A 20795-nucleotide genomic window follows, 5' to 3' on the forward strand; every position below is an offset into this window, starting at 1 on the left:
ATTCATCTTGGTAATGGGAGGTGGGGCTCCATAATAAAAGAGAAAACTTGCCCTTTGAGAGGCTCAGTCTCAGAAAAAAGTTCTTCACAAGGACACCAGTGCAGAAAATATGCAGTATTGCCATTCCTGGGGGTTTTCATGACTAAGCAAGACAAATTTACAGATGACCAGATGTACTGATGATGATGATAATCTGCTTTAAGCACAAGGTTAGAATAAATTACACCAACAGGCCTTTTTCAACCCACACTTGCCTTTCTTTGAGCATGCATCCCAATACTAACTCCTCTGCAAACTCTCAACAAATCAAGAACTGTCATTTTGATGATCTGTTTTGTGTTCCCAGGAAAACTCAAAATTAATTTTCACAGCAGCTCCAAGAAAAGCATTCAAAGAGATGGAAGAGGATGGAGACGTAACACAAAGCAGATGACATCTGAGAGTGAGAAGTTTGTATATGGTAAGCCTTACAGTCCTTTGTGCACCTCCTTAATTTTTCTACACACTGGTATATTTTTATGCCTTGTTTTTTGTGATCAAATGAAAATTTTATTCATAGAGTTCTTTTGAGGTGATTATATTCACAGATATCAAGTCCCCCCCAGAATAAGAGTTCACTCTGAGTCTGTTTAAAGTTCAGTAACACCCAGAGAAAATAAACACAGCTGTACACAGACTTCATTATTTAGATTGGGACAGTGAACCAATTCCAAACACGAAGACAGAGGCATCACACATTTAGAGAAGGAGGAACCACTTTTGGAGCAGGGGCAGCAGCTGGCTTGTATTTAGGTTACATTTGCCTAGGCTGGTTTTCTTCCTTGCACTGTGTCACGCTACTTTGATGAACATTTTCCGAAGTCCCTCAAAATTCCTTCATTACCCTCTTCAACAGAAGGATTTGAGATGAAGAACAGACAGAAAAATGTGGAATGGAGAGAAGGTAAAACACTGAATGAAATGTTTGTGAATGCATGGAGATGTCTGAGAGATACATCATCTGTTTCCACAAACACAAGGAGTTTAAAAGTGTCTTGCACAAATAGCATTTCTAATGGAGATTAGAAGAGGAAGGTGTACTTCAGTAGACAGTCATGCACACAGCTGCTCAACACCACGTAGTTTGTTTTCAAATCCTTAAAATTATGATTTAAAGAAAAAAAAGCTGATGTATTCCTCTAGAAAGCAAAAGAAAAAAGTATCCTTTCCTGTACAAAGAGATTTACAGATACAGACTTTGGTAAAAAAAAAAAGACAAAAAAGGGACAAAATGTGAATTTACATATTAATATACTGATATATTCTTAATATGTGAGCCCATCTTAGGTGCATGTATCTGTCCCTATAATAAAAGCCACAGATAAATGAAGAATTTAGGTACAAGAAGAGACTTGTGGCCATGCACTGAAACAAGAAACTAATTCCACTATCCTGGCAGATGCATCAGGGTTTCTCCCAAAATCCTTTCTCAGTCAGAACAAGTAAGCTTGCTTGCCCTTTCCTATTTTTATATTTACTGAAAAAGCTTAAGAGAAAAAAAAAAAATTAATACTTTAGAGTACTTTGAAACAAGTGTGAGGAACATATAATAGTTCATTCCACATTAAACTGTTTGAAGACTTACATATCATACTGATATCCTTTTTTATATAATCTGTTTTCCTGAAGTCTTAACAGAGAAATGATGCTTAAACTAAACAAAAAACAGAGCTAAAGTAACAACAAAATGTTTGCTGGTTTAATTTAAGCAACTTCCAGCACTTTCACATGTTTTTTCCCAAAGAGCAATCATTACAAAAATCAATTTTACATCAATTGTCTTAGCCTGTTTGTTGTTTGGGGTTTTTAAGTCAACGTAAAACTGTCACCAAAAACCTGTCTCACAGCAGTAGATATTCTATCCATCTTATATGAAGTGAAGATGACTAAACACATAGAGAACATTTTTTTTCTATTTACTCAAAAATACTTTGTGTAATTAGTACTTTACACAACTGTTTCATCTCTTTCCTCTCAGAAACTCCTCCCCAGCATATGCATATTTAGCTGTGTTTAAGAAATGTATGGCTTACATACTGGTGAAATACATGCCACCAACCAATCATTCACTTTCAAAATGACACTGTTTTATCTTCAATCTGGCACTTTTTTCTGCAATGTAATTGTTCCAAAATTATTTTCTTTTTACAGTAAATGTTCTTAATATGCAAAAAAGTATTTTTAGAGGCATAAAACATTTTTGCTGATTTATAAAATAGAGCCACCTAATATAAAAATAAAATAAATTATTTACTTTATTCAGGTTAGAATGAGAATAAGTTCTTAAGGCTTCAACAGTATTGGTTTAAAAATATCTTGTGATGATGCTCAGTTCACACTGAGCTATCTACTTACATATCCACTGTATCAACTTGTACCAGTTATATTTAATTTTTTTCCATAAATAGAGCTAAAATCACAGAACAAATGAAGAGTACATACAAAATATCACCAGAGCACCAGCATCTCACCCTATATGAAAATTAAGTGGCAACATTTTAACACTTGTGATGTTAATCAAGAAAAAGATGCAAATGAAAAATGTGACAAGAAAGAATAAAGCAGGAGAGGGAGAAGGGAAAAAGTCAATAGCAGGATACCTTCTTTTGTCTGTTTTCAGCAGCAGCCAACTGAGCTGACATTCTTTCTTGCATTTTCCTGCAGTGAGCCATTACAGCTTCCAAAATGGACAGAGGGTTCATGCATATTGGCTTCTTTTCTTTATCACCAGCACCTGCCTCAAAGTCTCTCTGAAGAGCCAGAAATGGGTCGCTCAGATTGAACCTTCCGTATCGCTCCTGGATAAAAACCTCTTTGCGCCGGGCCTAACAGGAAAAAAAAAGGCAAAATAAACAGAGAAATAAAATGCATTCTTTGAAGTACATTCACACATAGAAGAAACTTACACTACAGGAAAAGCAATATACATCATTTAAAGTTTTAAAATATTTTCTTTAGGTATTCATGTACAACCTCTAAAAGAAAAATATGCCTCAAAAAATCAGAAAAACACCCACAGTGCAGAGAAACATTGTCAAGAAAGAGAAATCATCCAAAAATAGGGAAAAACATTTCTCTGCAACTTTGTTCAAATTCTGTTTTGAACAATAAGCAAAAGAACAAAAAAAAAAAAAAAAGGAAGAATAAAGTTCTGATGTACAAAAGAGGAGAAAGAGACCAAATACTTACTCAATGGGTTAGCACATCATTTGGAAAGCTTGAAGTTAAAATTTTAACATATGAAAAGTTCATGAATGATAACACACATTTCAGGGCATGAGAAAACAAAGAGGAACGTAAGAACTATGTTAGAAAAACCCCTCAAAGGCTAACTACAAATTACCTTAGTGAATACCCAGCTTTTTTCTATATATTGTCAACAAAATTGAAATGTTCTCTTAAATGAGAATTTGTCCGGAAAAGAAACAAGTGGGCCTACATATTTTGATGCTTGAAATATGCCTAGTTTGTTTTTCATTGTGATATTATAAATGGAAAATCTTTTTAATAAAGACCAGGTCTTTGGAACATAACTTCAGAAAAAGCTGACAGAGTTCACTCAGCCCTAAAGTCTAGTTTGGTTTACAAGGTCAGGTAGTGACTGATTGAAGGGATAAAAATAATAGATAGAATCTAGTTATTTTTTATAAAGTGTTTTCCAAGTAACCTCCAATTAGTCTAATCATTTCAGTATTTTAACCCCTAATTTATAACTTATATAATAAAAAAGTTAGTTCCAAAGGTAATATTACAGGACTAGGAGGCGGGAGTGTATTTGTAATTTGTGGCTCCACAGGATGAAGTTACAGGACAGTATGTAGCTTAGGAATTCAACCTGCATGGAAAGGAAACCATCAAAACCAAAAGCCTTACCATAAATGGATTACATTGCTAATCAGCCAAGCAAAATGATAAATCCAAGCAGATTAAGAATTTAAATAGAGAGGGATTCACAGTCCATATATAAATTATCAACAACTTAAAAGCCACTTAGTTTATATAAAGTGACATGTCAAAGTAAAGGAAAAAATAGATGTAGCATATCTACTGTAAGTCCAAAAAGAAGACCACCAAGAGCCCTCATTGTTAAATCCAAAGAAAAAGCCAAGATGATTAACTGACCTTGGAGGCAAAGGTATAACCTGTGCCTTTAGAGAAAGAGATTGCCAGCCAGTGAAATGATGTGTATTTTCAATTTTTCTCTATTACCCATGGCTAGCTGTCCTCTTGGCACATACTAAATGCATGTAATATGAATATATTATTTGAAATGTTTTCTAACATGCACAGCAATTAATAGAGCAGGGCAAAAACCAGAGTGTGCACCTGCCAAAATAGCATGATGACCAGGTTCAGATTCATTAATCAAGAAAAAGATGAAAATATATAGTAGGAATAAGCTCCATCTGAATGAAAATCAAAACCAGAATTAAAGTGGCTATGGGAGAATGTGGAAGGTAAACCCTGTAGAAAAACCAATAGGTCTCCCATGGTTTGGGCTGACTGACTGGCTGAAGCTATGACTGCTTAACCCCAAGCACAGGGGAAAACAGACTGGCAGCTCTCAAACCACAGACAGCAAAGTCATCTAAAGATGCTTCCAACTCAACGGGGAACGAAATGTATGTTCAAACAAATGCTTCCATGTCTTTATACAAGGACTATAAATATACAATACAATAATTGGGTGATTTCATGGGATGAAAATACATGATTTATAAAGAAGGTAGTAGAATAAAAGACAAAGCAGAAACTTGGTACAAAGGGAGATGATGAGTATTTTCATAAAACTTAGGCACAAAGTGAGAGAAAGACAAGCTAGGCCTGAGGTTTTCTACAGGATTCCTCTAGCCTCTAAGTAATACTTCTGTCCCTTTGCAAATCACTAAAGTACATGGGAGAAATAGAGATGTTAGAATCAGATTTTTTTCTCTTATATTCTTTCTTTACTGAATTTCAAGTCATAAGAGTTACTAGCAATATCACAACATCTATTTTTCAAGAAAGTCATTATCTGTGGAATATAGAGTCTAAAAATCATACTCCTTTAAAAAAGTGTCTCTGTAATTTGGTGGTTGTGTTAAAGCAGCATTAGCAGTGTCTCATATATAACTTCAATTGCACAGCAATATATAGAGAAAATAACATTCAAACTATTTATTTGTGAATAATTACCTGCATTAATTTTCAAACACAACAATTTCAAAAATAGAATATGCACCCACTATAGGAGGTAATCAGGACTACTGTACTGTGAAAGGTGCTATATGAATTTATAAACCATCAGGTTCAGTTTTCTGCACAGACTCATTTGCTCAGCAATGAACCTTTTAATAGAAGGACTGAGATTGGAAGTATTTAGAAGCATGACAAGATGTCCATGGGAAAGGATACCCTTTTCAGCCTATGTCAGTGGTATGCAAAATCATGACTTAAGATTTGAGGCAAACCCTCCAACAGGTAACTGCTAATCACAAGTCACAGTAGGCGTAAAAAAATCAAAATACATAAAACTAAGAGAAAAACCCTTCAAACAATTAATGCATGAAATTCTCTATGGCAATAGAGCAAAAGATTAAACTTACAACAGCTTTTTAATTCAGTCAGTAAGAACATCATATTTATATAGAACTTTTAAATCTTTACAAAAGATCTGAAACATTAAATAAGGAGACTAAAATAAAGCTACTACTTTAAAAAAATAAACTTCAAAGTTCCAAAGTTTTTTTATGGATGATCTGTAACATTATGTTAGATCAAGGATGGACTACCAAAAAAATAGATCTGAAAAGTATCTTCAATGTTTTAATTTTGATCATTTCAAAAACAATCACAACATAGCTTCTCTTCAAGGAAGAGCTCAGTAGGAAGTAGGACTTTTCAGTGTGAAACAGAGACAATCAGGCAGAAAGGTGCTTGAGGTCTGCAGGCTGACAGGACAAGAGTTACTCGTCCCACGATCTAACGAGGGAAATTTGACTTGGACACAAATTATTTTCACTGAGAGCAGCTAAACACCAGAACATGCTGCCCAAGGGAAACACGTAACTTCTATCATTGGAAGATGTTCCAAGATAGATTGGATAAAGCCAAATGCAACTCAATCCATGTTTGACCTTACTCCTTCTTTAAGAAGATTGGACTGAACAATCTCTCCAGGTGCCTTTACACCCTACATTACTGCATAATAAGTGATTTCTTCTAGGACTGTCATGTATTTATTTCTTTATTTCTTTTAGCTTATAGAGGCTGGTTATCTCGTCAATTAACAAATGACAAAAATGAGTTCTCAGAGGAAGGAAAAAAAAAATATTGGAAGAAAATATCTTACATCTTGCTTTGGATCAAGACAATACTTTTAGTGACCTGGGAAACAGAACTTTAGGTCCGGGATATTTTCAAAAATAAAAAATCAGTACTAAAAAATCTTTAGGGATTATGCAGCTATACAATACAGGGGGAAAGTTTATTCTCAAGTTTTCTCTCTTAAGTCTGTAGCCAACAAGAATCTGAAGATCGGACTGTTATGATAAACTGCTTCTTTTATGACACTTTCAGGGAGCCTGTCTCCTCCTACATAGAGCAAGACACCTCATTCACTCTGCACCGACCTTTTTCAAGTTACCTCAAGTTATCTGCAAGCTACCTCCTCATGGAAATTTTCACTTCTTAACCTGACCTTTTTGCAGTCACTGACCCCATTTACCAAGCGGCAAATGAAGATGGGCAGTGGGGTGCACCGGGAGAGAGCAAAATGAAAACGGCCTGTGGGCAAAGCTGCAAATTCAGTATAAAAACTGGTCTGTAATTATTTGTTTCTTGCATTCCACTTCAGAAGAAAACAAAAATTTATTTTCAGTAACCAAATGGAGAATTATGAAGTCTAATTAGACTTTTTCCACCTATTATTGAAAAAAGAATGTGAGGGATCAAGGAGGTCTTCAGATAGTATACCTATTACTGTGGACTTACAGCTAAAAGCATAAAGCTAGGAAAAACAAATATGATCAATTAATGGATATAAAAAATAAGCCAAATAATGAAAACAAAAAAAATTAATCACATAAGCTACATTATTAGTTTTATATCCTTAATAATTTATGTTGATATTAGTTGCTTACATTCATTGAAATAAGCTGTCATAATTAGCAACATAATTCACACAAGCAACAGAGCTTTTAAGGTTTATACAGTATTTTCCCCCTATGTATCTCAGAGTTTCCTCTTCATTTATCTGCCAAGTTAAGAGAGGTCGGCGAGTCCAAATCTTCCATGCAGTAAGTGATGATAAACATCAAAAACAGGACTGCATGTCCTACACTGCTGGGGAACAACGGAACTGAATTAAAGCTGCCCCAGAACCCTTCAACAAAATTTCCTTCCTTTCAAGAGCATTTGTTGTTCTGATTAATTTCCTTTTCTACATTTACGAGAATTGTTTCAACAGATGTTGACAGGTTCATATTAATATTTTCTCTTGACATATGAATTAGGGAGTGATAAAAAGTTTTCTAAAACTAACCAGTACAGAAGAGGAGGCAGTAAAAGCTTATTTTATATATTATGCTAAAGATGAGGGTGAGCCCTTCATTCTAAATAAAACTAAAAGGGTAATTGATTTTTTTAAAAGAGGAAGATGTCTGAAAGAGAACATGTTTATAAATCTTCTTCACTGAAACTATACAGTTTCTTTAAGTGATTTTTTTGTAGCTATTCAATTAAGCAAAACAGAATTCTCAATGAGTATATACTCACAATAAAATCAGTACTTTCAGATACACCTGTAAAATATCAGACTGGAGGATATCATGCTTTTCTATGATGAGTTAAGAATGAGCCTTTAAAGAATGCTATCAATTTTCATACACAGTTGAGTTCAGGGGCTTTGTTAGTTTTTTTAGTTGCATATTTTTAATGCAGATGTGAATGAATGTTTTCCAAGTGTTGTAAGTTGCTACTTCCATATGAAGCTGTATAGGAAAAATTAAAAATGGAAATGTAAACTTCAGTGACTGATGAAATAGTATCTTGCAGCATGATTTCTGTCAATGAACATGTGATTCAATTTCTCCTTACAATTTTAACTGTAGTCTAAATTCCTTTCTTCAGCACAGTGATGGTGCATACCCATGCAAAATCTACAAGGGAGTTAAATTTTAATGAACTCCATACTATATGAAAAATACTTTACCAATACATTCAAAGTGTTAGTTTCCATCTTAAATGCCAAATGTAAGACAAAACATGTGTCTGTCCATTTTAAGGATGGAAAAATGGAAATTGCCTGGACAAAACTGACAATCATAACAGGCCACTAGTTTAAAAAGAGTGAAAATAGTAGAATTGAGAAACTGGAGGATACAATCATCAAGTTAAACAAAACCAGCATACAGGTTGATTATGCTCTAACAGACCTAAATATTTGCTCTGCACTATAAGGACATGCTCTTTATGGATGACTGAGCAGTACCATGAAAGAAGTCAAGTCATTTGGCAGAGGTGCTAATAAAAAAAGAAAATATACTCAGGAATTTTTAATGGGAGACACACATACTCATAAAAAGCATTCAAACCTATCTTGGAGAACTATCTCGTAACAGTCATAAGGCATGCAAATACATAAATGAAATTTCTTACACTACAGTAAACTGCATGAGATGTTAAGTTTTCCTATAAAAGCTGTCCCAAGCATGAAAATAATATCCAAAAGCTGCATTATTCTCTCATTTAAAACAACACACAAAATTTAAAGAAAATTTTATAATTTGCAAAGTATCCCTGTCTCTCAGAATCATATAGCTTTAAATCCAAGCTTTTAAAAAACATTTTTCAAGGTAAAAAGCTCTGAATAAAAGAGTATGTGTTGTTTTAGAAGGCTATTCACAGTATCCTTAGGAGATTTTCTGTTTCATGCAAGTATCCAAATATAACAGTGCTTTACAAAAAGCTGTATAATTCTCTTCTCTCAGCTTTAAAAAGCATTCTTGATAAAAGCACAAAGTGCCAAACAATTAATTCAGATCTCTGTGTACAGAAGGACAAACATTTAAGTAACGTTTAAACAATCCTGGCAAGTACTGACGTAGAATTTTACAACCAAGGTAATGATCAAGCCTGAATTTTCTTAGAGGTCTAACTCCATAAAAGGAGAGTACCATCCAGCGACACCAGATTATTATTACCACAATATTGATAAGTAGCACAACCTCCTTCTTTTTCTCCCTGTTACTTGACAAAAATCTCCACAAAAGGAAAAGTACAGACAGAAAGGCAGACAGACATATTCTTCCGATTCTTCATTATTAATTTTCTCCCTTAGAGTACTAAAAACTCACTATTTTGAGGTTGCAGATTTTAAAAGGAAAATGCCACACTAAAAGGCAAAGATCAGTTACTAACAGATCAATCCCAACAAGAAAAAAACCAGCACAGTGAATATAAAATATTCTTCACACAATGTAAAAGGTGAAATTCAGGCCTTGCACTAAGTTTCTAAATGAGGAAAAAGAAAAAGTTCAAGTAATGAAACAACATGTGGTTCTGACTGAGAAAAGCCATCTAGATATTCCATATAAAGATTACACTAGACCTATTTTATGACAGCTTTGTTGTCTGGTGCTTAAACATTTGAAAATTATAGGCCAATATTTTGTCAGGAAGTATCACTGTTTGATGCTCTGATTATCTAACCGCCCAGACATTTATTTCTGAAAATAATACAGATTTTCATACTGATATTGAGTGTCAGCTGATAGAAGAGACTTGAGCTCTCTGGTTACTTTAAATAACCATTTGTCATCTAGACTTCTTTTGCATGTTCATATTTATAGTTGAAATTCATGCAAATCAATTCATAATTCTTTGCATGGAAATCTGTCAGAAATTCTTCTGAAGTGTTGAAGGAAATCTGACTTCATCTCTAACCAAAATAGAGCACTTTAACCTTCATGCTTAGCAGTTAAACACAAAGCTTCTTCAGCTCAGTAACAAAAGATACCAAAGACATAACACTAAAACTTTTACTAAATCAATCTGTGTTTCTGTTTGAGTATTGAGATGTTCGTATTTTCAAGCTATTAAAATCTCAGTTAACATAGCATCCCACATTACTTCATGGCAATTAAACTATTACCAAGTTTTACACATTTTAATGAAAAAGTATGCAAGTTATGTATTTACAATGCCATCATCAGGCAGAGTCATCAGGAATTCACAGAGGGAAGGGGCTATTTAGGAAGTTCAATACCCTTCTGTGCAGAGGCAACCACCTCATGGATGAAGGGATGGAAGTGGATGTAGTTTCCCTGGATTTTAGTAAAGCTTTTGATACTGTCCCTCACAGCACCCTTCTGGACAAGTTCTCCAGAACTGTATGGAATGAGCAGGTTCAGAGTTGGGTGAAGAACTGGCTGAAGGCTTGTAGTGATGTAGATGTACACCTGGCTGGTGACTGCCATCAGCAGTGCTCCTCAGAGTCAATCCTAGGGACAGTTCTCTTCCACACATTCATTCAGCAATGATCTGGATGTAGGAGTCAAAGGCACCATTAGCAAAGCTGCTGATGACACCAAACTGGGAAATGCTGTTCACTTGAGGACAGGAGCAGCCCTGCAGAGGGATCTGAGGGGGCTGCTGCCAGCAGGATCAATGAGAGTCTGCTCTGTGTGCCCAGGCAGCCAAGAGGGCAAAGCCCATCCCGGGCTGATCAAACACAGCACCAGCACCAGCTGGGCAATAGGGGTGATTATCCCACTCTATTCAGCTTTGGAGCAGCCTCACTGGGAGTGCTGTGTGCAGTGCTGGGCTCTGCAGTTTAAGGAGGATGTGGAGGTGAGTGAATGCACTCAGAGGAGGACAACAAAGCTGGTGAAAGGGCTGAAAGGAATGTCCTGGGAGGGGGGGTGGGGGCAAGGACTCTGAGCATCAGATCTGGAGAAAAGGACACTGAGGGGTGACCTCATTCTTCTGTACAGATTCCCTAGGATGAGAAGGGGAGAGGGAGGGGCTACTCTCTCTCCCTGAGATCCATTTAGACGAATGGTTCAAAAATTGCACCAGGAGAGGTGCAGACTGTACATTAGGAAGCATTTCTTTAGTAAGATGGTGGTTAAACACTGCAACAGTTTCCTAGAAAGGTGATCAATGCCCCAAGCCTGTCAGTGTTCAAGAGGCATTTGGACAATGCTCTTGAAAACACACTTTATCTTTTTGTCAGTACTGAAGTGGGTCAGGCAGCTGGACTAGATGATGCTGGGGCCAGTTCTGTTTAATATTTTTATTGATGACATGGATGAGGGTTTAGAGTCTTTCATTAGCAAATTTGCAGATGACGCTAAGCTGGGAACGTGTGTTGATCTGTTAGAGGGATGTAGGGCTTTGCAGAGGGACTTGGAACAGTTGGATGGATGGGCAGGATCTAATGGGATGAAGTCCAAGCGCCAAATCCTGCACTTTGACCACAATAACTCCCTGTAATGTTATAAGCTGGGGACAGTGTGGCTGGACAGTGCTCAGGTGGAAAGGGACCTGGGGGTGCTGGTTGACAGTTGGCTGAACATGAGCCAGCAGTGTGCCCAGGGGGCCAAGAAGGCCAAGGGCATCCTGGCCTGTGTCAGGAACGGTGTGGCCAGCAGGAGCAGGGAGGTCATTCTTCCCCTGTACTCAGCACTGGTGAGGGCACACCTTGAGTACTGTGTCCAGTTCTGGGCCCCTCACTTTAGGAGGGACGTTGAGATGCTTGAGCGTGTCCAAAGGAGAGCAACGAGGCTGGTGAGGGGCTTGGAACACAAGCCATATGAAGAACGACTGAGGGAGCTGGGGGTGTTCAGCCTGGAGAAAAGGAGACTCAGGGGTGACCTTCTGACTCTCCACAACTTCCTGAAGGGTGGCTGTGGTGAGCTGGGGGTTGGTCTCTTTCTCCAGGCAACAACAGACAGAACAAGAGGACACAGTCTCAAGCTGCGCCAAGGGAGATACAGGCTAGAATTAAGGAGGAAGTTCTTTACAGAAAGAGTGGTCAAATACTGGAATCATCTACCCAGGGAGGTGGTGGAGTCACCATCCCTCAAAGAGTTTAAAAAAAGACTGGAGGTGGCACTTGGTGCCATGATCTAGTTGAGGTGTTAGAACATGGGTTGGACTCGATGATCTTAAAGGTCTCTTCCAACCTAGAAATTCTGTGATTCTGTGATCATTGTTCATATCCTTTTCAACTGAAGTAGTCTCTTCTATTCACACTATGGATTTATTTGAGGCAGATTATGAGAATTCAGTGTTTTCAACTTATTTTTAATATTCACTGGAAGGTAAATTGTGAGAGCAATATGTATTACCTCCAAGAAGAATTTAATTATTGATACTACCCATAGTGAAGAAGATGAATGAGCAAACACATTTTGCTAAATTATTTTGACTGATAGAAAGGCGCATTTTAAAGTAACTAACACTGGATTTTACATTTTGGATTTTATGCCGTTTGTTAAAACTTCAAAGCAATTTTTCAGCTAGAATTCCTTTAATAGCATTACAATTAGCAATTTTAAAATTTCCACATAACGGCATATATCTCCAAAACAAGTAGCTAAAATTTTACTTTGCTGTTGTCATCTTATTGCAGGGGCTCCATACTGTTGTCTCCTTATCACAAAAGTTTCATACCTTCTTGGTGTTTTCCCGTGAGCTGCTCCTCACAGCACCAACACTTTCTTCTTCACAAAGCAGCCAAATGACACCAGTTCCCTTCCCAACCCCACTCTTTTACAGCACTTTTCTTCTCATTGGTTACAGGTGTGGCCTGTTCCTAATCTTTGATAATTGGCCCAGCTGCAACTTCTTAGGCGTGAGATTCCTTTCTACATTGTCTTTATTTTCTTATTTTCTATCCCCCTACACTTTGCTATCTCAGTGCTAATTAACCATAATCAATGTTGGTCTAGTTCCTCAAATTTTTCATTTATTAATAAAAATGAAACTCTGAATGTAGTAAGAGACCTAGTGGTAAGTATTTTTACTACACTGACAGAGCTTCTAAGACCTATGCCCCTCTCTGTGAGAGCAGCAGGTGGAAGGATCTGTCCACCATTTGAACAGCATCAAAATGGAGTGGGAGGGAGAAATTCCTGGGAACAAATACACCCAAGCACAACAAAAGTAATCAAAACTGTGTATTTGCAAAGGTGTTGAAAAGGGCTGCAATCAAATCTCTTGTCTTATTCCCAATTATTTTTTACAGATTATTACCTTTTTTTTTTTACAGATTATTACCATATTTTTTGGAAGAACCAAGAAGAAACCTTATACATTTATTCTTCAGCAACACTAACATGAGGAGACACAAAAACCAAGTAAAAAAAAGTTATGTACTCAGCTGTACTTGAGCATTGCTATCAGTGAAACTACCTGTACCATTTATTGGCATAGGGAAAATCTGTTTCCTGAACTAGAAAATGGAAAATTCTGGGTAATGTAACATAGATAACAGATGACCCAGTTACATTTTTCATTGTCAGTAATGTGGGTAATGATGGCAAACAGATAAAACATTTAAAATAAGTCACATCTGTATAATTCACAAAGATCACAGAAATGGAGATTAACATCATGTTATGATATTTTATTATTATTGTTATTACAAATAATGTGTGCATCTGTCTCTGCCCACTAGTTTATGTTGGATTATACAGAAAGATCAAACAAGGGTGGGAGAAATAAAGTGGGAAAAGCAAAAATAATATCCAAATAAAAAACAGCAGAATACTTTCAGGTAAATTGGTAGGATCATGCCTGCCAACAATAAAGATATTCAGATCTTATGTGAAAAACAAAAGAAGAGTTTGATCAATTTAACAGTCACTGCTGGAATGAAGAGTGAAAAGCTGTTTGCAATGCAAGGCCATAGAATTTCACACTGGAAAATAAGCCTCATAGATTCATACTTGTGTTCTCCAGCTTTAGGAGAGCCTGGAATACAGGAATTCACCTGAGTAGTGAAGCAACACAGATATAGATGGTTTAGGAAAAGCTTAATGTCCCCCTTTGGTAAACAGCAAATAACTACCACAAGAAGTGATTTAACATGACTGAAAACTTATTTTGTCAATAAATTCTAGAAGTGGCCTTTATATGTGTCAAAATAGCAGGACCACAGACCATCCAAGTTACTTAGTCCAGGGATTGCTGCTGCCACAAGCCCAACAGCTATTGGGAAAAGTACACTTACACAATTAGTACTACAAAAAAATGAATGTAAGTAAATATAACACAATATATAACAGAATATATAAACCATGATCAAATAGGAGCAAATCAAAATCTGAACAGTAAGGCTGTAATAAACAATGCCTTTTCAATTAGGTTCAAATAGCACACTTCATTGCTTCATTACTCTAAAATTTGAAATGAACAGATGTAGAAACAGTTTCAAACTAACTAAATACTATAACAAATAATTTCATCCAATAACTTATCTGAGGTTTATCTCTATTTCATAATTTCCTTGAAATCAATTTTAAATAGCTTGCAATAGTGAAATACTAGATTTTGACTGACCCATCCAGAAAAGTACACTAAACTCTTATTAGGAAAGTAAAAATTCTAAGCATAACCAGACACATTGGACAGGTAAAGATAAACTATATTTAAGAGAAGAGAAAATGCATACACAACCATCATTAAATTGAATAAATCAGAAGTAGTTAACAGCTAAGCAAAGACATAACAATATGCAGAGATGAGCAAGGACAATCTGCAGACTATTAGCTCCCAAAAATTTATTACAAATTAATTTTATGCAAAGTAATTACAATATGCAAAAATGACAATGCAAATAAGGCATTATCTGACTTCTATTTCATGGTTCACTTCTGCCACCAAGACCAACAACTGCCATCACACTGTCTACAACACTAACCCTCTGTTACACGCAGTTTAACATCTACTGCTCCTCCTTCTACAGAGTTACCATTTTCCCAAGACACCTGGCTACAAAACAGGCTGCCTTACTGGCTCTCAGAAACCTTCAAAGCCACCTTCTGTGTGCTGTTACTCCACTCTGGATTCACATGCATAAGAGAAATTTGAATTCACATTTTAGATTCCCAACTTAGAACAATTACTGCACATAAGGATCTACAATTTATAGCATTTGTAGCTCCCTTTGACCTTAAGTGTAATCCTAAGATTACACTTAATATATGTGTAATTTTTCTCCCTATCAGTCAATTTGAGAGCAACTAAATAACAAGGATTCATTCCACTTTTCCTGATATCTCCCATATTTCTTCCCCTCTAACCCCAAAATTAATTCTAGAAGTCCTAAGTCTTATAGTACAAATCTTGCTGACTTTGTCCAGTAGTTCAGGATAAAAAAAACTTTATTCATACACAACTGACAGTTATTGTGTTGGTAACAGCTCTATTTTAATGTTTACCTTTCAGTGCACAGACAAAACCAAGTATCACCCCATGACAAGATGCAAAAGACAACAAATAACATTACAAGTATATGGAAACTCTAACTGATAAATCCAATTTTTTTAACCCAAAATCTCAGCCTACAGTAGGCAAAAGTCTTGTCTTGGCCAGCTGAAAGAAGCTCTTTACCTGGACAGGACTCACTGGTAAGCAGATATATCAAAGTAGGCAAGTACAGCTTGCAAGTATCTACAGCTCTCCTTGCAATTTTTTTTTTCCAAGGAACAGCCTATGCATCACTGGAAATGCATAGGCTGAGCATGAAAGGCCACACATTTTGCAAAGGAATTCCAGTATCATTCCCAATTACCCTCCAAAAATCTAACATAACCATACAGTATACTCTTGTGATAAACTATGATAAACTCAGGGTGTCTGAAATACTGTTTGATCTATACATATGCTTACTGAACTGCAAAAGTGATATACAAGTACATCTACTTTTATTAATTATCATCAAAACACTTCATGTTTTCAATAAAATAAAACTATACTGTAGAGTGTTTAATCATTGTGGATCAAAATTTAAAGACAAGTTTACCAAAAAAAGCCTTCCCCGAGGCACAGCCCAGGACTTGAAAGCAAACTAGCTTAAGCAAAAAATGCAATCCACTCTTTGGGAAGAAAAAGACTCCATTAGGAAAAAGACCCTATGCTCCAAGACCCTGCTTTTTGGAAGAACAAAGAAGTCTTACTTAGGACTAGCTGCTGTCCTTTCAGCTGACACAGTCCAAGAGTAATCTGTGAGGCAAATCAAAGCAAAGTCAGGGGCAGACAATGGGGACAGTTTCTTCAAATGCATGTTCTTAATCAGATTGCTAAGGTAGGTCCACTCAAGCAGTTCATTCACACACACTTTTAACAGATATGGAAAAAATGGCCTTTATCATTATAAACTCCAATACTTATAAGCTACCCATAATTTCTGAAAAAATCTCATCATTCTAAAACAAGTGAGCCTTCTGTGATCCTCCCTTTGGGAAGACTTGTGTTAAAATACTGAATTTCTCATGGAATTGAATACTGCTATCCCAGTAATTCTAAAATGATTAACAGGAGAGCTGGAACCTGAAAACTGGCAGTATACTATACATTAGCTATGTCAAAGAAACATTGTGCAAATCTACACAGGAATCACTATACTCTCTTAAAAGCTGTTTATCCTTTTAAACCTTGCATTTTCAGACTGTAAGATTTTTAAATAAAGCTAATAGAATTGGTGACTAAACTTGAATGTGAGTATGAGGTATTGTTACAGGATGCATTATTTTCTTTCTTTTGACCTACCTATTTCATTACATTAATATTTGTACCTTCATTACAGAATTCTTCAAGAACTCATATATTTTTGCTAAGGCAAGTCACAAATTATCTTACATGGATTTCTACTTGGACATTATACAAAAACTATGATTTATTTGTAGCTCCACTGATTAAACTGCATGCCTGACAAAATGCTTAGATTCAGGGAGATAAAATTCAGCCAGAACTAGCTTCTACACAAGCAGTTTTTTTCTTATTATCTTTTTATAAATTTAGGTAGTCTGACTCAAACTCCCTGAGCAGTCAAATTAGCAAATTAGACTTTCCCTAGCTCTGTACTCTACAATTCCTATACAGTGCTCAATAAAGGACAACAGAAATCTCTGCCTTCCCTTCAACCAAGGCCCTAAAAACAGTACAAATTTTCTTACTCAGCTGCCTGGTTTTATGACAGTACTTATTTTTGAAATGTTTAGCATTTTGTCAGATTTTAAAAAACTGGTGAAAGATTAAACAGATGTTGGTACCAACACATACAGAAAATAAGCTTTCATATCTTAGGAAGTTACAGTGAAAATGAAATACAGTAGGGTTTTCCAACACTGAAGAAACACCTATAACCAAGTTCACCTTGCCATTCACATATTGTCTTCCTGACTCAGCCAAGCACAAACACAGAATCTGTTGATTTGGAGCTCACTTAAGCTCAGAAAAAAGCTCACTGATACTGTAGTCAATTTTAATTAACCAAAAATACAGCCACTGTTGGTATTGGCAGTTATTTTAGATATTTTTTTAATTCACTAGTGATTTTTCTCAACAACCAAATACAGTTCTAAATCCATGCACTGTGGTATATTCAAAAAATCTATTATTGTAAAAATTTGCCTTTTTTGTTTATATTAAATAACATATACCACAGAAGCAAGCATACATTTTCAATTTACCATTTACCACCTAATGAAATCTACATAAGAACATAAATGTATTTGTACAATAAACAGAAATCCCAACTGAATATGGCTTTAAAATTTTAGATGAAAAATAACCTCCGAATGATTTAACTTTATGAGATATTTACTACAAAAAGCAGTATTTAGTATTTACAATCCTATTCTTGATAGCTATTACTACCACATCAATCCCTCATATGAGGGTCAATGCACATAAAAAAGATCCTCTAGAAAATAAACAGCCACAGCAACCACTGTTTGTCTGGGGGAAAAAAACCCAACAAATGAACATTGTATCTGAGATCACAGCTGTGGGAGGCCTTGGATTATATGTACTTTGATTATATGGCCACATTACCTACACATTAGGAATAAATTATCCCCTTATTACAGGCAGACAGTTTATTTGGATAATTGAGACAGATGGAGGCAGCAGCTATAGTTAAGTCTCCCTCCATCTTTAACTATATGGACACTCAATGGCAATTAATCAGCAAGTTATTTCTCATTAATGGAATAATTTTAATGATTTAAATGGTAATCTGATTTTAATTGTAGCACAACCATGATCATGAAGCTACTAAAATACAGCAAATACAGATTCCAAAAAACAGAAATCATGTTCATCACTTGGTGTAATAGTTATACAAAATCAGAGCTCTAGTGAGAAAGATTTACACAAAGATCCTTTGAGATGAATCCTGATGCTCTTCTCCACAGTAAATTAAGTTATGACTTGGAGAATAAACGTGGAAATTTGACTCTAAGCATTACTTTTCCAAGTCTGTTGGTTTTCAAAGGGCTGAACTTGTCCAGCAACTTAAACTGCCCTGATTAATAATTACTGTAACTATTTCACACAGGAATCAGTTATAAACAGGTGACATCTGCATATTTGTTACAAATTTCTTCTTGAAGTTTTGGTTTTGTTTCAAAAGTGATCATCAAGGTATCTAAAATTTATATAAAATCCAATGGAAACTCTGCAGCACATGATGAATAAAAGGCACAATAAAAAGCGTTAATTGTTATATGTGACACTGGGTTTGATTCTTTCTAATTTATCATGTGGTACAAATTCCATTACCTTAATAAAAATCAACACTCTACTAACTAAACTTATCCTCCCTCCCCATCCCAGCCCCCAAGATGTTTAATTTAACAAGATTTCTTCACATAATCTCAAAGTGCTGGCCTTTCACTTAGGAGGAAAGGAAGAACACATTCCCTACTATACTGTTGGAAATTATCAGGCTCTGATCTATCATAGAAATTGGGCTTTGAAACTGTCCTGAGCTATTACCAGGATTACACAAACCCCACAACAGGCCAACTTCTCCATCACACAAAAAACATGTGTTACTAATTTTGAAACAGACCTTCACCTCTTTTTGAAATGTTAGTCTTTTCCCTTCTGCGAAAACAATTTCCTTCTTGCTTTAAGGATATGCAAACTAAGTATACCTGTTTGTTGCAGCAAATCAAAGTATTAAATCTGACACAATTCCAATGGAATTTTCTTGTGATACACTTTTCTATTTGGCTAGCTAGTTGTTTTTGTGTGCTGCTCAGAGAATCCAGCTACCAATACTGCTGACTTGTGGCTTCCCAAGAAGATCCAAAAGTATCACGCTACAACATATCAGCCTACAGTTCTTCAGCAGGTACGGCTTCCAAGCTTCCCAGAACTGGTGCTGCTAACCAGGCAAGCTGCCAGGGAGATTTCAGTTATACACAGAGTTTGTTTAGAGAAACTAGAGATTGAGATACAGGAGAAAAAACCCAAAAAACTACCAAACAAAAATATCCCATCCCCCCAACTTTCAATATTTAAATACCTTATGTGAAATGGAACTATTTTTCATATTTATCTGTGTTCATCATCAAAACTCACTATATACATACTAGCCATTTCAGCAGGTGCATCTGAATTTGATATAGACTTTTTTCCTCCTGGGTCTGCACTGTTAATATTTACTGTCATTAAATGTTTACTGCATTTTCCCCCTTTTTTTCTCCATTTTGATCCATTTCAAAATATACTTTTTTATATGTAGCATAGTAGCTTGTTCCTGAATATTTACTAGAAAATATGGACTGAATATTCTATTTGCATTCCTTCCAAATTAGAAGAGAAAAAAAAAGAGATTCTGGATGTGCTGTGCACAATATTTTCACTTTACAAAACTTTACCTGGCAGACAGGGAAAATAAAATTCCTTGTGCAGGAAAATGAACCGTGAAATTGTGAAACAGCAAGATGAAAAGGCAGCACATTTCAACATAAGCATATAACTGAAGGCCAAACACAAAATAACTTCAAAGTGCAGTAATACTTCAGAAAAATATTGCTCCTAGTGTCTTATTGTCACTACAAAATGATAATTACATTTTATAAGAGATATTTATACCTATAAAACCTTCAGTTATTAATTCATGTACATCAATGTCAGCTACTTTAAAGCTCCATTTGCAACAGGTGATTTGAAGCCATCACAAAACAACTTAAAACTGAATAAAAATGCATTTAAAATTGTTACTGTGGTATTTCAAGTGGGAAATGTCCCCACACTACTTGATAATCATTATGCATACAACTAAAAATTAGCACTAGGTGTATTTTCTTACAATAAGGTTTTGCTTCACAATACTTTCAATACCTTGAAGAGTACAATTTCTCCTTATTCAGGCATGAAGTTATAAATATTTATAAACCACAGAATACTACTTTACACCCAAACCTGCAGTCTGTTTGGCAGCTCTGTTAAATTTTATTTTGTTCCAGATCAACATTAAAATCAATACGGTCATTTAAAAAAAATCATATTTTAATTAGTTTTGTTTGTACATTTCCAAACTTAGTTCCAACTAAGTTGCTTTTCAGACTGCAATCTTCTGAAGCAGAAAACTAACCTTCACATGTGCCTAACAATAAAAATCTAACCAAATACTTGCAAGTGTTGTTAAGAGCATGTATCTTGTATTTCACCTTATATTAAAAAAGGCAAGCAAACAAAAAAAGCCACAAAAATATTTGTACCTACTTCCATCTCACTGAAAATGAGAGCAC

At 35.6% G+C, this 20795-nt stretch overlaps 1 protein-coding gene across 1 annotated transcript in view; it reads right to left on the reverse strand.

The window, feature by feature from the left end:
- The window catches only part of CTTNBP2 (cortactin binding protein 2), a 79174-nt gene that overhangs the window by 46054 nt on the left and 12325 nt on the right, over positions 1 to 20795 (reverse strand). Inside the window, exon 3 of the mRNA XM_064702690.1 lies at positions 2640 to 2864. Coding sequence (XP_064558760.1) covers positions 2640 to 2864 — 225 coding nt within the window. The remainder of the gene's footprint in view (positions 1 to 2639; positions 2865 to 20795) is intronic.

The sequence above is a fragment of the Zonotrichia leucophrys genome, chromosome 1A (assembly GCF_028769735.1).
Source record: "Zonotrichia leucophrys gambelii isolate GWCS_2022_RI chromosome 1A, RI_Zleu_2.0, whole genome shotgun sequence".
Classification (NCBI taxonomy): Eukaryota; Metazoa; Chordata; class Aves; order Passeriformes; family Passerellidae; genus Zonotrichia; species Zonotrichia leucophrys.